General features: G+C 38.4%; 1 protein-coding gene across 4 annotated transcripts in view; it reads left to right on the forward strand.

Annotated features, from left to right (window-relative positions):
- The first annotated feature begins 8,475 nt into the window (after positions 1-8,475).
- Positions 8,476-15,201, forward strand: part of RUBCNL (rubicon like autophagy enhancer) — a 41,471-nt gene continuing 34,745 nt past the window's right edge. The window contains exons 1-2 of one of the 4 annotated variants that reach the window (XM_036457911.2): positions 8,476-8,982; positions 10,805-11,544. In XM_036457911.2, coding sequence (XP_036313804.1) covers positions 11,025-11,544 — 520 coding nt within the window. In that variant the 5' untranslated portion in view covers positions 8,476-8,982; positions 10,805-11,024. The remainder of the gene's footprint in view (positions 8,983-10,804; positions 11,545-15,201) is intronic. The other 3 variants (XM_045588625.1, XM_036457907.2, XM_036457910.2) reach the window with 3 other exon arrangements.

Below are 15,201 nucleotides of genomic sequence, written 5' to 3' on the forward strand. Positions count from 1 at the left end.
CTTATGGCTATGTGGGCCTTCACCCATGGACTGTTAGACTTTAATTACTTTGGATGCTGAACTACTCCTGACTGTAACATGGAAAGGAAGCTCTGGACACTGGCCTACTCTTGGAACCCCAGCTGCACCTTTTCAGGACTGGCTTCTCTCAATAAACTTCAGTACCACTGACTGTTTTTGTCTGAGACTTCATTAATTTTACAAGACAACAAACTCAGACTCAATTGACACATTTTGATTGCAATTTAAACTGCCCTAGGACCTATATAAAAATCTGTTTGTTTTTTAATGCAGCATTTGTTTTTATTTTATTTTCACATATAAAATGATCATTATTTTATTATTTTATTTTTTAATTTTATTTTATATTTTATTTATTTATTTATTTATTTATTTATTTTATTATTTTATTTTATTTTATTTTATTTTATTTTATTTTATTTTATTTTATTTTATTTTATTTTATTATTTACCAGTGGCCTGGTACACAAAATTCATGCAAGGTGAAGGGGGAGGGTCTCCCTCAGCCCAGCCTGCACTGTCTCCAATCTGGGACTCCTCGAGGGATACCTGACTGCTGGCCTGATTGCCCACAACTGCCCTCCCCTGCTGGTTATCTTGTGGAGGCATCTCTGATTGACACCTAACTGCTCCCCTGCTGGCCCAATTGACCCCAACTGCCCTCCCCTGCAGGCCTGGTCCTCCCTAATTGCCCTCCCCTGCAGGCTGGTCGCCCCTAACTATCCTCACCTGTAGGCCTGATTGCCCCCAACTGCCCTCCCTTGCAGGCCTGTTCCCTACAAATGCTGGCCATCTTGTGGTGGCATCTTATGTCCACATGGGAGTGGCCATCTTTGACCACAGGAGGGTGACCATCTTGTGTATTGGAATGATGGTCAATTTGCATATTACCCCTTTGTTAGAAAGGATTATTTTTAATTTTTTTATTGTTGAAAGTATTAAATATGACCCACTTTTCCCCCACTGACATCTTCAAGCTTGTCCATGCCTCCCAGTCCAGGCTTTCACACCCCTATTGTCTGTGTCCTTTGGTTATATTGGTTATGCTTATATGTATACAAACTCTTTGGTTGATCTATTACCCTTCTCCCCCCACCAAAAAAAAGAAAGAAATGCCCCCCAGATCTTCCTCTGCCTTCCCATTGAGGTTTGATGATTGGTTCGATGTTTCTAGGATCTATTTTTGTTTATCAATTTATGCTGTTTATTAAATTTCACAAATGAGTGAGATCATGTCATACTTATCTTTCTCTGGCTTATTTCACTTAGCATAATGCTCTCCAGGTCCATCTATGCTGCTGCAAATGGTAAAAGTTCTTTCTTTTTGACAGCAGCATAGTATTCCATTGTGTAGATGTACCACAGTTATTTAATCCATTCAACTGTGGATTGGCATTTAGGTTGTTTCAAAATCTTAGCTATTGTAAATTGAACTACTATAAGATAGAGGTGCATGCATTCTTTCTCATTGTTTTTTTCAGTCTCTTAGGATATATTCCTAGAATTTGGATCACTGGGTCAAATGGGAGTTCCATTTTTAATTTTTAAAATGTTTTCCATAGTTTTCCATAGTTGCTGCACCAGTCTGCATTCCCACCAGCAGTGTAGTAGGGTTCCCTTTTCTTCACATTCTCACCAGCACTTGTCATTTGTTGATTTGCCGATGGTAGCCATTCAGACAGGTGTGAGGTGATATCTCATTGTAGTTTTAATTTGCTCGTTTCTGATTATTAGTAACTTTGAACATTTTTTCATATGTTTCTTGGCCTTCTATACGTCCACTTCTGAGAAGTGCCTATTTAGATCCTTTGCCCGTTTAGTAATTGGATTGTTTATCTTCCTTTTGTTAAGTTGTATGAGTTTCCTATAAATTTTAGAGGTTAAACCCTTATCAGAAGTAACATTGGCAAGTATGTTCTCCCATGTAGTGGTGTATCTTGTTTTGTTGATGGTTTCTTTTGCTGTCAGGAGCTTTATATTTGATGTAGTCCCATTAGTTTATTTTCTTCTTAGTTTCCATTGTCCTAGGAAATGTATCGGTAAGCATATTGCTAGGAGATATGTTGCTGCCTATGGATTCTTCTAAGATTTTTATGGTTTCCCTTTTTATACTTAAATCTTTTATCCATTTTGAATTTATTTTTGTGTATGGTGTAAGTGGCAGTCTAGTTTAATTTTTTTGCATGTATCTGTCCAATTTTCCCAACACCATTTATTGAAGAGACTGTCTTGACTCCATTGTATGCTCTTGCCTCTTTTGTCAAATATTAATTGAGCATAATGGTTTGGGATGATTTCTGGATTCTTTATTTTGTTCCATTGGTCTATATGTCTGTTCTTATGCCAATACCTGGCTGTTTTGATTATAGTGGCTTTGTAATATAACTTAATATATGGTATTGTGATTCCTCCAATTTTGTTCTTTCTTGATTGATGCACCTATTTGGGGTCTTTTTAAAAAAATTATTCCATATTAATTTTTGAGAGTTTGTTCTGAGTCTGTGAAATATGCCTTTGTTATTTTAATGAGGATTGCATTGAACCTATAGATCACTTTGGATAGTCTGGACATATTAATGATCCTGATTCTACCAATTCATGAACATGATATAACCTTCCATGTGTTTATATCTTTATTTCTTTTTCAGCATCCTGTAGTTTTCCAAGCTCTGGTCTTTTATCTTCTTAGTTAAACTTATTCCTAGGTATCTTAATTTTTTTGTTGCAATGGTAAGTGGGATTTTTTTTTTTTTTTTTTTTTTTAGTTTCTCTTTCTGTGAATTTATTATTGGTGTAAAAAATGCCATAGATTTCTAGATATTAATTTTGTAACCTGCTACATTGTCAAATTCATTTATTAAATCTAAGTGTTTTTTTTTAATGGAGTCTTTAGGGTTTTCTATGTTCAAAATCATGCCATCTACAAATAATGACAGTTTTACTTCTTCTTTTCCAATTTAGATGTCTGTTATAGCTTCTTCTTGTCTGATCACTATGGCTAGCACTCCCAGTACTATGTCGAAGAGGAGTAGTAAAAGTGAACATCCCTGTCTTATTCCTTTTCTTAGGGGAAATGGTTTTAGTATTTGCCCATTAAGTATGATGTTGGCTGTAGGTTTGTAATATAAGGCTTTTATTATGTTGAGGTATGATACCTCTATTTCCACTTTGCTGATAGTTTTTTTATAAAACATGTGTGGGTTCTGGCTGGTTTGGCTCAATGGATGGAGCATCAGCCTTCAGACTCAAGGATCCCAGGTTCCATTCATGTCAAGGGCACATGCCTGAGTTTGGGGCTCGATCCTCAATAGACAACGTGCGGGAGGTAAACTGATCAATGATTCTCTCATCACCATTGATATTTCTATCTATTTCTACCTCTCCCTTCTTCTCTGAAATAAATAACAACATATTTAAAAAACAACAATTAAAAAGTGTTGGTTTTTGTCAAATGCTTTTTCTGCATCAATTGATATGATCATGTGCTTTTTGTCTTTCAACTTGTTTATGTGATGTATCATGTTTATAGATTTGTGGATATTGACATAGCATCGCATCCCTGGAATAATTACCACTTGGTCATGGTTTCTTATCTTTTTAATGCATTGATAATATTTTGTTGAGAATTCTACCATCTATGTTCATCAGGAATATTGGCCTGTAATGAACTATCTTTGTAGTGCTTTTATATGGTTTGGGGATTAGGGTAATACTGGCTCCATTAAAAGAGCTTGGAAGTGTTCCTTCCTCTTGAATTTTTTTGGGTAGTCTGAGGAGGGTAGGTGCAAATTCTTCTTTGAATGTTTGGTAAAACTACCCTGTGAAGCCATCCAGACCAGGGTTTTGTTTTCTGTAAGTTTTTTTAAATTACTGCTTCAATTTCATCAGTAGTTATTGGCCTATTTAGGTTTACTTATTCTTCCTGATTGAGTTTTGGAAGATTGCATTTTTATTTATTTATTTATTTATTTTTTTTAGGGATATGTCCATTTCGTCTAGGTTGTCCAGTTTGTTGGTATAGAGTTGTTCCTATATTGGGTGCATATATATTTACCAGAGTTACATCCTCTTGTTGTATCAATCCCTTTGGTTTTTTGAAGTGGCCTTCCTTATCTCTTGTTATGGCCTTCATTTTGAGGTCTATTTTTGTCAGATATAAGTATTGCTACCCCAGCTTTCTTTTCATTTTCATTTTCCTAAAAATTTTTTTCCATTCCTTCTCTTAAAGTCTGTGTGAGTCTTTTGTTCTGAGGTGTGTCTCTTGTAGATAACATATATATATCAGTTGTGTATTCTTTTTTTTTTTTTAGATATATTTTATTGATTTTTTACAGAGAGGAAGAGAGAGGGATAGAGAGTTAGAAACACCGATGAGAGAGAATCATCAATCAGCTGCCTCTTGCACACCCCCTACAGGGGATGTGCTCACAACCAAGGTACATGCCCTTGACCAGAATTGAACTTGGGACCTTTCAGTCCACAGGCTGACGCTCTGTCCACTGAGCCTCACCGGTTTTGGCAAGTTGTATATTTTTATTTATTCTGCCACTCTATGTATTTTGATTGGGGTATTTAATCCATTTTCTTTTAAGGTTATTGTTTTTGTGTGTGTGTGTTTTTTTAATATATATTTTTATTGATTTTTTTACAGAGAGGAAGAGAGAGGGATAGAGAGTTAGAAACATCGATGAGAGAGAATCATCGATCAGCTGCCTCTTGCACACCCCCTACTGTCAGACATCCCTCTCACAATCCAGGACTGCTGGATCCCAACCGCTCGCCTGCCTGCCTGCATGATTGCTCCTAACCACTTCTGCTTGCCAGCCTGAAAACCCCCTAATTACTCCCTCTCATCCTGATTGACACTTAACTGCTCCCCTGCTGGCCCAATCGCCCCCAACTGCCCTCCTCTGCTAACGAAATAGAAAATTTCTTGCTAATTTTAGTCCAGACAGAACATGTAAATACCAGTGGAAAGAGCTTTGGATCAGGCCTCAGACTTAAGTTTTTGTTCTACTTTTGCTAATTACTAATGGTGAGACATTGGGCAAGTCCCCTAATGGTCTCCATTTCAGTTCTCAAATAGGCATAATAAAACCTGAAATATCACAACTTATCATTGTGTAGAGTGAGAGTGGGAAGTATAACATATGTAATGACCACAGGATGTTAGTTATTTATGTGTCTTGGGCAACCATGCAGTATTTTTAGATAAAATACGTAGCGTGCCTTCATCTTTGCCTTCATTGGGCTTTCCCCTTCTAATCCCACCCCACCCCACCCCACCTATTTCCCTTAACTGTTTTCTGTGCTTCCTCTGTGTTCTTCAGACAAAACTAAGTCATTGCCAAAGGGTAAGTTGGTCTTAGAGGAGTCAATGTGATGCCACCATTACAATAAGTTTCCCTCCTGGTTTTTCAGTATTAGAACAGAGTGTTCAGCACGTACTGTGGTGAGCGGGCAGCTTGTACTGTGGTGAAGGTGCAGTTGTGTGAGATTGCAGTTCACTCTAATTCCTGGCCACTGTGATGAAAGCTGTGGCATCACATTATTGAACTTTTCATGCTTTCTGTTTGATATGTGATAGTTTGAGTCTATCAACATCTTTGGGGATATGAATCTTTGTTTAAACTTAAAGCATGAAGAGAAGTGTTTGGTTACAAAAAGATGTGAAGAGGTTCTGGGGAACTGTGGTAACCAAAGAGCTCACATGCTTGCTATGGTTAAAGATCCATTCATTTTTTGTTTGCTTGCATTAAGACATCATAAAATGGATAGAAATAAATTTTACTTTTTAGCCTCAAATCTTGTTTGTAATTCCTATTCTCTAACATTCTTTCTAAGGAAGTGGTTGGCAGATATTTTAGGCCACGATCTCCAATTTTTTTCTAAAGGGTGATATCTTTTCTTGACTTACTTTCTTGGGCAACAGAAATAATCAACATAACCATATTTAGATACTGTTCATTTGTTCATTCTTTCACGTACATACTCAGTATATATTTATTGAACACTTACATGTGCTTCTTTCTAGTTCTGGGAACAAAACAATGTCTAAAATAAAAAATTTATAACTTGCTCTAAGAGATTTAACATTCTAGTGGGTATTAATCACTGAGCTTAAATAAAATAGGGATTAGTGCTAAGGAGTAAAGAGAAAATAAGAATTGGGAAGGGGAGAGGAACTATTAGGGAGCGGAGCAGTTGCCATTATTTATAATGACCAGGGAAGCCTCACTGAGGAATTAGCATTTAAGATGAGTCTTGGCTATGATGGTCCTATTTATGTTTTCAGTTAGTAGAACTGGGGCAGAGAAATCCTAAATCCCAAGTCTGCCAATTCAAGAAGTAACTTCAACATTGTTAGGGAAATTAGGAGCTAAAGCCACTCATCTGCCAACAGAGTGGTCTGAAAGACTTGTGAGGTCCCTATAAAGGTCATGGTGGCTCATGCCCAACCCTCTTAAAAAGGTCGCATCTTTGCAGCCATTAATGTGGTTCTGTAGCAGTCCTGGTGATGCAGTCATTCTCCACAAGACCACTGACTGATGGACAGGGACCCATCTAGAATGACTTGGCTGGGGAGTCTTGGAGTCTATCTGTGTCTCTAGGGCCTTGGCTGCTGCCTGTGTAGGAAAATCTCAATAGAAATGACAGTAAGCTTTGCAACTTGACTTCTCTACCTTTAAAGTGTTTTTGAAAATTGATTTTATCTTTGTACCTAACCATCTCTTATTCAAAAGACCCCATTTATGACAGTGGGAAGCACTTTGAGAAGATGTCACACATTACCTACTGCCTATCAGCACCTGGAATATATGAATGTTTGTTTAGTCACTATCTTCCCTCCATCAGAATGTAAATGACTGGAGAAAAGGAAGCCTATTTTAATCACAACTGTTAACCTAGTGCTACCAAAATAAAGACAATGTGGTAGATGTTCAAGAAATATTTGTCTAATTGAATAATTAACAGACTTTAAGCAGTGTGGCAACAAGCAACATAACTAGCAACTATATGATAGTGTCTTATGGATTATCTGAAGATCAAGAAATGGACATGTTGACCTCTTATCAGTAGGGCCTGGACTTATCAGTAGGTCCCAATTGTTGCTCTCTCCTCTGTGTCAATCTGCCTCTCAAAGAAACTCATGTTCCTTAATGAGTGTTCAACCTGGCTTCTCATCTTCTCCCTACCACTACCCAGTTATGACCTTAGACATGGCTTTGATCTCAGCCTATTTCAGCTCTCAAAGATTCTCATTTTATAACCTGGAAAAGCCAACACCCATTTGTGTAATGCAATAATACATTTCTAAAGGAAGTGGAGCAAGCACCTGCTTATGAAAATTACTTTTTATAAGTAAGTCTGTTTTTGTTCAAGGCAGTTAAGTCAATTCTGTACCTGGCAAGGGGGAGAGAGGTTGTAAATAATATCATTCTTTTTTAATTATTGACTTCAATCTGTTTATTAAAAAAAAACAGAATTTGTTTGAGACTTTGTATTTTTCATATGATTTATATCTGTAATCTCCCCCACACAAAAGCAGATATGAAGTATAGAGAATTGAGAGTAAAACATGACTTAAACCATGACATCATTCTCTTGGAAATAGCGAATGTCATCATGAACTATGAGGCAGCATTAAAATTGGAATAGTAACAGAAAATATTTGGTAAAAGAAAGTCAACAAAAAGCAACACGAGCAAAAATGTTTAGTGCTGTATATTTTTTGTAGTGAAAACTATGTATAAGTAAACTATGATGCATTTATACTGTAACAGGTGGTAAGACAATTAAGATGAATGGTATATATACCCTCAAGACATAGTATTGAGAGAAAAGAAGGTAGGTTATAGAATATGACCAGTATAACCCCATGTGTATATATAGAAAAGAAAACAAAGCATATTTCTAACCTGAGATATGTATATTAACTCAGGAAAAGGTCTCAGAGGAATAAAATGGTTAACAATGGTATGTATGGGAATGAAGTAGGGTTGGTGGTGCTTGGTGCAATCAGAGTTCTTTACTTTCTGCTCTAAGCTTCTGTGCTTTGTACATTTTATTAAAGTTATGGTTTTCTTTTGTAATTATAACATTTAAAATTATTGGAGAGCAAAAGATGTGACAAAGAGCAATTGAGATACAAGGTAAAATTTTAGGTTAGGAGAAGGAAGATAAAGCAATTCAGGGTAGCAAGTTCTGCCAGTTATCACCGTATTCTGTGAAATTTTATGAGCAATGATTTGGAGATTTCACAGTGGTTTCAGGATGATATATAAATATATCTACATCACTCCAAAATATGTGACCTTGACCAGAAGATCCCCCAATAGACTAAAGCTAAGGATTTTTCATAGAATTTTCACATGCACCTTTTTGTCTATTTGCTTTGTGGGAAATTTTTTATATATTTATGAAACATGGATTATTCCTATCTCTGTATGAATAATTCTGCCACAATAAAAAAGCAGTTATATCTATCACCGAAATTGTATCTCCAGCTTGTGACTTTATTTCCACTTGGATTTGTTCATTTAGTTTGTAATTTTTATTGAGTCCTTGTATACAACTCTATGACCTGGCAGAGAACCGACAACAAGGCCTCTGCTCTCACAGAGATTATAGTCAGGTGGTGGAGGTGAATGACAGTAAGAGCTAATAAAAATACCAGGAAGTGAGAACTCCTGTGATGAAAATTAAGCAAGGTGATGTGATAGGGTGTAATGGGGAAACGACTTTAAGATAGGTAGTTAGGAAAGACTTCTTGAGGAAGTAATTCATAAACCAAGGCATACAACAAGACAGGAAGGAGCCAGATGAGTGATCATTTGGAGGAAAAACATTCCGAGCAGAGGGATTAGGGTGTGTAAGAGTTTGTAGGACTCAAAAATTTGCTGCACGGTTTGGACAAAGATAAATGAGAAAAGCAGGAACATATCATGCTGTAAGGACAAGGTAAGGATTTTAATTTTATTCCCTATTTGATGAGCTGCTATGGGCAAGGATCTGGAGGGAGGTTAATTACAGAAATCTGATACAAGTTTATTTTTAAAAATATCTCTGACTATCTTTTGATTATAAATAGACAAGAGTAGAAATGGCCCTAACCAGTTTGGCTCAGTGGATAGAGTATCAGCCTGCGGACTGAAAGGTCCAAGGTTCGATTCCAGTCAAGGGCATATATTATACCTTGGTTGTGGGCACATCCCCAGTAGTGGGTGTGCAAGAGGCAGCTGAATTGATGTTTCTCTCTCATCGATGTTTCTAACTCTCTATCCCTCTCCCTTCTTCTCTGTAAAAAAAAAAAAAAAAAAAAAAAAAAAAAAAATTATATATATATATATATATATATATATATATATATATATATATATATATATATGAATAGAAGTGGGGAAACCCACTGGAAAAATAGAGGAGGTCCAGGTGGGAGAAGATGGTGACTTTAGAATAGGGTGGTAGCTATAGATATAAACTTGCTAGACAAATATAGGATCAGAGATAATTCCTAGATTTGGTAACTTCAGCTATTGGAAAGTGTGTTTCCTGAGATCGGAAACCAGGGAGAAACAGATTTGGGGGAAATCAGCGTCTTTTTTGTATGTATGATGCCCACTGGACATATGTTAGGTAGTAAAATATGCGAGCCTGGAGTTCAAGGAGAGATCAGGAAAAGAGATCCATGTGGGAACCATCTCCATACATAATGGTGGTATTGAGAACCGTGGACATGACTCCAAAGTCTCATACTCATTGTGTGCCTCACCATTTATTTAGGTAAAACTCGCCTAAGCAGAATGCTTGTTTCTCAGTCTTCCCCTTTCTAACCTTGTTTTTGCTGTTGATGGTTGCTTTGAAGCCTTACCGTGTGAAGGACAGTGGGAGAAGAGTAGAAAGACACTGTGGTGGCCTGTAATTACAGTGACAAGAGTGCTTCTCATTTGTGAAGCTCTTGACATTACCTCATTTACTAAAGCTAAAAACTGAGCTTAAAGTGAGCAGACCATATTTTAGATAGATTCTAGATTTAGACTGTGTTCTTTAGCTATGATGAACTAATCATAAATTTCTATTGCTATTATGATAGAAACATCATATGCTAATGTAAGTTACATGAAACAAAGTTTTTAATGCTATTGATTGTTCATTCTCATGTGCCATCGTCTACTTTGTTGAAATACAAACACGAACTAAATAAAATAAGAAACTATGAAAGTATGCCTTTACTTCTAGATAATATTTCCAATTTTGTTTTGACATTTACTTTTATTGGGATAATGCATGGATGTTTTACATTATTTGTTTTATCAACAGTTTCCTTATACAACTTTATCTTTATAATAAAAACACTCTTCAATTATTTTTATGCTTTGAAAACCTTTTCTTACCCCCATGTTTGCTGTTAGTTTATGACAGATTTTATTTTATTTATTTATTTTTTTAATATATTTTATTGATTTTTCACAGAGAGAAAGAAAGAGGCATAAAGAGCTAGAAACATCAATGAGAGAGAATCATCGATCAGCTGCCTCCTGCACACCCCCCACTGGGGATGTGCCCACAACCAAGGTACATGCCCTTGACGGAATTAAACCCGGAACCCCTAAGTCCGCAGGCCGACGCTCTATTCACTGAGCCAAACCAGTCCCAGCTTATTTTATTTTTTTATCTTTATTGTTGAAGTGTCTCCTTTCCCCTCATTATCTCTTTCTAGCCTGCCTCTACTCTGCACCCCAGGCCTTCACGACACTGCTTTATTTTATTTTTTGACTTACAGATCCAAATGGATTAATTGTGTTGTTTGGGGTGAAGTATAAACTTTATTTTTTACATCCTCAATGGAAATTACATTAAAAAATATGGTTGAGCCCTCATTTATCTTGAATTTTTCTTACTCACTGCAGATCAACTCTCCAGCCCTCCTACTGGCACATGGTGACCCCGTGGCCCTGATCTAGTAGGACAACGGAATTCACATCAGCCCTGAGCCTGGAAAGATGGTGTCACAGTCCTTGGGCCAGCAGGATTTTCCTGTGGAGCCCTGCGGAGGGGTGAGTGATGACTCCGGTGACACTGATGGTTTACCCAGCCTCCTGGACACTGACTGCCCCTCTTGCCCATCAGACGTCAGGTTCACGAGGCACAAAGCTGCCTGGATTAATCCCCAGGCTATGCAGCTTCAGCTGCGGGATTTGCCGCTTCAGGTGCCAACAGTGAGGAACATTGGCAGCAACTCTGTGGGGGATACTGCCTCTCCCTTGGGCACTTCACCTTTGTCTCTTGAGAACTCCATGGTGGAGACATCACTGTGGAAGGACACCGCGGGCTCCATGGATATCTCGGGTAAAAAGAGCAGTGACTTTTCTTTTAACCCCGTGCAAGAGCACGCAGAGCCCCCAGGACGCTCTCCTTGGATGTCTCCGTTCACAAGCTCCAAGATTTTGACGGCTTCCTTATGTCCTGAAGCTGACAGTGCTTGTTTCAAGCCTTCTCACCTGACAGCTTCCACTGATGAAGGTAACTTTAGTCAGGGACTTCCCTCATTCCTATGTGTTCACACACTTGCTTTGTCTTGATCTAAAGGTCTAAAGACTGCCTCACTGTTTTCCTCATAAGAAAAAAATGTCAAGAGTTTACTCATAGACCAGAAGCCAGTGCATTAAGTCATTTAATATTACCTTTGGCCCATCTACCTGGACCATCACAGCTGTGAATTCAAGTATTTCCTTTCTCCTTAGACTGCAGGGAAATGCCATCCTAGGTCAACATAGTTGTTAATCAATGCCACCAGTTAATTTTGAACTGCTGTGCGCCTTCAGGGACTTCCAGCTTATGAAATTACCTGCAAGGCAGGCATTGGAAGTACTCTCAATTCACTGTGCTGGTGTTTCCTGACAGAGTGGGCTCCATTGCACACCAGCACACCAGTACTTACTAGGAAATGAACTTGCCTTTCCTGTTATATTTACCTGGATAGAGTGTGACTAGAAAGCTGTCAGTATTAAAAATAGTAACCATGCCCTGGCTGGTTTGGCTTGGTGGATGGAGCATCAGCCTGCGGACTGAAAGGTCCTGGGTTCAGTTCTGGTCAAGGGCACATGCCTGGGTTGCAGGCTCCATCCCCAGTGGAGGGTATACAGGAGGCAGTCAATCAATGATTCTTTCTCATCATTGATGTTTCTATCTTTCCCTCTTCCTTCGTCTCTGAATTTAATAAAAATATATTTATAAAAACAAAAATAGTAACCACAATTTCCCAAAGGCTATGCAAAACTTTTTTAGAAAATTAAATTAAGGGCTCCCTGTGGGATTCCTTAACATGACCTGTGTGGTTTAGGGCCCACTCAGCGTCTGGTTTCTGGAGAAGGCCGCACACTAAAATGAATGGACTGGAAAAGAGTTAATTTGGGGAAATGGGGGCCAGGCAGAAGTCCACCTCTAGGGGAGGACTACTTCCTCTGGCCTTTTACCATTCCTTCTATTGAGATTCTGAGACAAAGACATCTCTTAGGCAGGAAATTCCAACAATAGAGAATCAATAAGAATTTACCTATGATTAACAAATTAAAGTTGCCTCAACTACCACTATCTCAACTAGACTATGAGTTAATAGCTCTGACCATTCAGAGCCATCCAGGTTGGCCAGCTCTTTTTACATTTTACCACTAGCAACTCAACCTTGACAATGAGTTAATAGCTCCAGCCATTCAGAGCTATCAGGGTTGGCCAGCTCCCTTTACATATTATTACCAGTGACAATGTTCGGTTTTGGTTTCCAGCTATGAAGTGATGCACATATTCCTAAAATACTGAAATTCCTAAAAGGAGATAATCCATGCAAAATGCCATTGAGGAGTCAATAAATTAGCTATCATTGTTATAATTTGTAGCATGCTTATTTTATTTTAAAATATTCATTATTTTTTTATTATTTATTTATTTATTTTAATATATTTTATTGATTTTTTTTGCCCCCCTCCTTCCCTCCCACACATCCCCTCCCTCCCCAGAGTTTTGTGTCCATTGGTTGTACTTATATGCATGTATAAAAATATTCATTATTTTTATATTCATGCTTTGCATTAATTTATATTTCTGTTAGTCAATGAAGTCAAGTAGTCAATGTAAGTTCTTCTGTCAGAACAATTTTAAAAGCTGCCTGTGTGTTATGTGTGAATTTGTATGTGTGCATGCTTGTATGTATTTATTGTTGTGGGGTCAAACCCTGAGTTCAAAATAAGACCACCGGAGGCTGATGATTGATTATAAAAAAAACAACAGGCAAAGATTTATTGAAAAACTGGCCAGGATGGCCACAAGAGCACCACACACAGGTGGCCACACTCACAATCACACCGTCCCAGGTGTAGGCAGTCTTTTTAAATGTCCAAACCACAGGAATTTTCCTTTGTTCTAAATTCTAAAATCTAAAGGCTGTGAACATTGCAGAGCTCAGCAGTTAATGTCTAAAGGTTATCTATAGTTTCTACCCCTGAAGCTACTGAATCAGTAGGAATTAATCTCCTGTAGTTCTGGTAGCAGGCACAGGAAAATTGCCTTAGCCTCCGGGACTCCACCTGGAAGCTGAGATAACTACCCTATGTTTAAGCAAGTGCAGAAGCCAGAATGGCAGGGTTAAAATTCAAACAGCAGTTTTTACTCAAGTATGGTTGCTACCATATTTCATTTATATCTCACTAGCAGTGTTGTGGGGTCGAAACCTGGGTTCAAAATAAGACCACCGGAGGCTGATGATTAATTAAAAAAAGCAGGCAAGGATTTATTGAACTGGCCAGGACAGCCGAGAGAGCACCACACGCAGGTGGTCTCACACGACTGCACCGTTTCAGAAGTAGGCAATCCCTTTTAAAGGTTTAAACTGCAAGAATTTTCCTTTTGTTCCTAAATCCTAAAGACTAAATTCTAAAGACTGGGGACAGCCCGCAGGGTCGGTTCCCAGTCACATCCTGCTGGACATTGGAATGTGGCCCTATCTTGTGATAGCGATAACACAGAAGCAGAGCTCAGTGGTTAGTCTCTAAAGGTTATCTACAGTTTCTATCCCTGAAGCTACTGAGTCAGTGGGAATCAATCTCCTGTGGTCCTGGTCCCAGGCAGGGGAAAATTGCCTTAGCCTCCGGGTCTCCACCTGGAAGCTGAGGTAAGTATTCCGTGTTTAATCAGGCAGGAGCCAGACTTAGCAGGGTTAAAATTCAAACAGCAGTTTTTACCAAAGTATGGTTGCCACTATATTTCAGCAGGAACTAGTCATCCCCTTTCCTAAAGTATGGGGTTTATTTGTTCTATTGAAAACTTGGAAAAGTCAAAGATGATGATAGTCTTCAACACATTAATCATTGCTGAAGAGTAGCAGATTTGGGGCAATCTTTCAACGGACTAACTAAGAATAAGAACCAAATTTGAGCAAAATAAAACACTTTGAGTATAGGCCTTTTTTTCTATCTTTTTGCTCATCTGCTGGGATAGTTCTATGGCAAAGAGTAATTTGCAAATTTAGTGGTTGCCAGATAGGAGATTAGTCTCCTACTAGATTGCCTCACAGGGAAGAGTGAAGAGAAATAGAGAAAAGGGAATGCCTTCTTCCCCTGCAAACCACCACCACTATGACATGTTATGTAGTACAGTGTTACAGAAAACCGAAGAAGAACAAAGCAATACTTAGAAACACGGAGTCACATTTATTATGCGAGGGTCTAGAGTAGGGGTGTCGAACTCAATCAGAGAAGGGGCCAAAATCTAAAATCCAGCCTAAATCTCGGGCTGAATGGTTTACTGAACAGTCATAAACTGTCATTGTGATGGAAACGCAGCGGAATGCAGTGATGACAGCGCAGTGCAGGCCACATTGCAAGGCCTGGCGGGACGGATTTGGCCCGCGGGCCTTGTGTTTGACACATGTGGTCTAGAGGATAATGTATCTCAAATTCTGGGCCCCAACATGCAGGAATTCTCCCTATTTATATGATCCTATTCTCTTTGTCTCCCAAATATGGAGTGTTTCCAGCCCCCTTTTGCAAGTTCTTAAAGAGCCAGTGTGTACTGAAGCCTTGAGACCTCAAACAGAGGCCTGGCCTGGTGCCAGCACTGATGACCTTGTCTGGGGAAGTTCAGTAGCTTAGCTGAAGTGGGAGTAGTCTTAGCAAGCAAGAATTT

Source organism: Pipistrellus kuhlii, unplaced genomic scaffold (genome assembly GCF_014108245.1).
Source record: "Pipistrellus kuhlii isolate mPipKuh1 unplaced genomic scaffold, mPipKuh1.p scaffold_m20_p_3, whole genome shotgun sequence".
Classification (NCBI taxonomy): Eukaryota; Metazoa; Chordata; class Mammalia; order Chiroptera; family Vespertilionidae; genus Pipistrellus; species Pipistrellus kuhlii.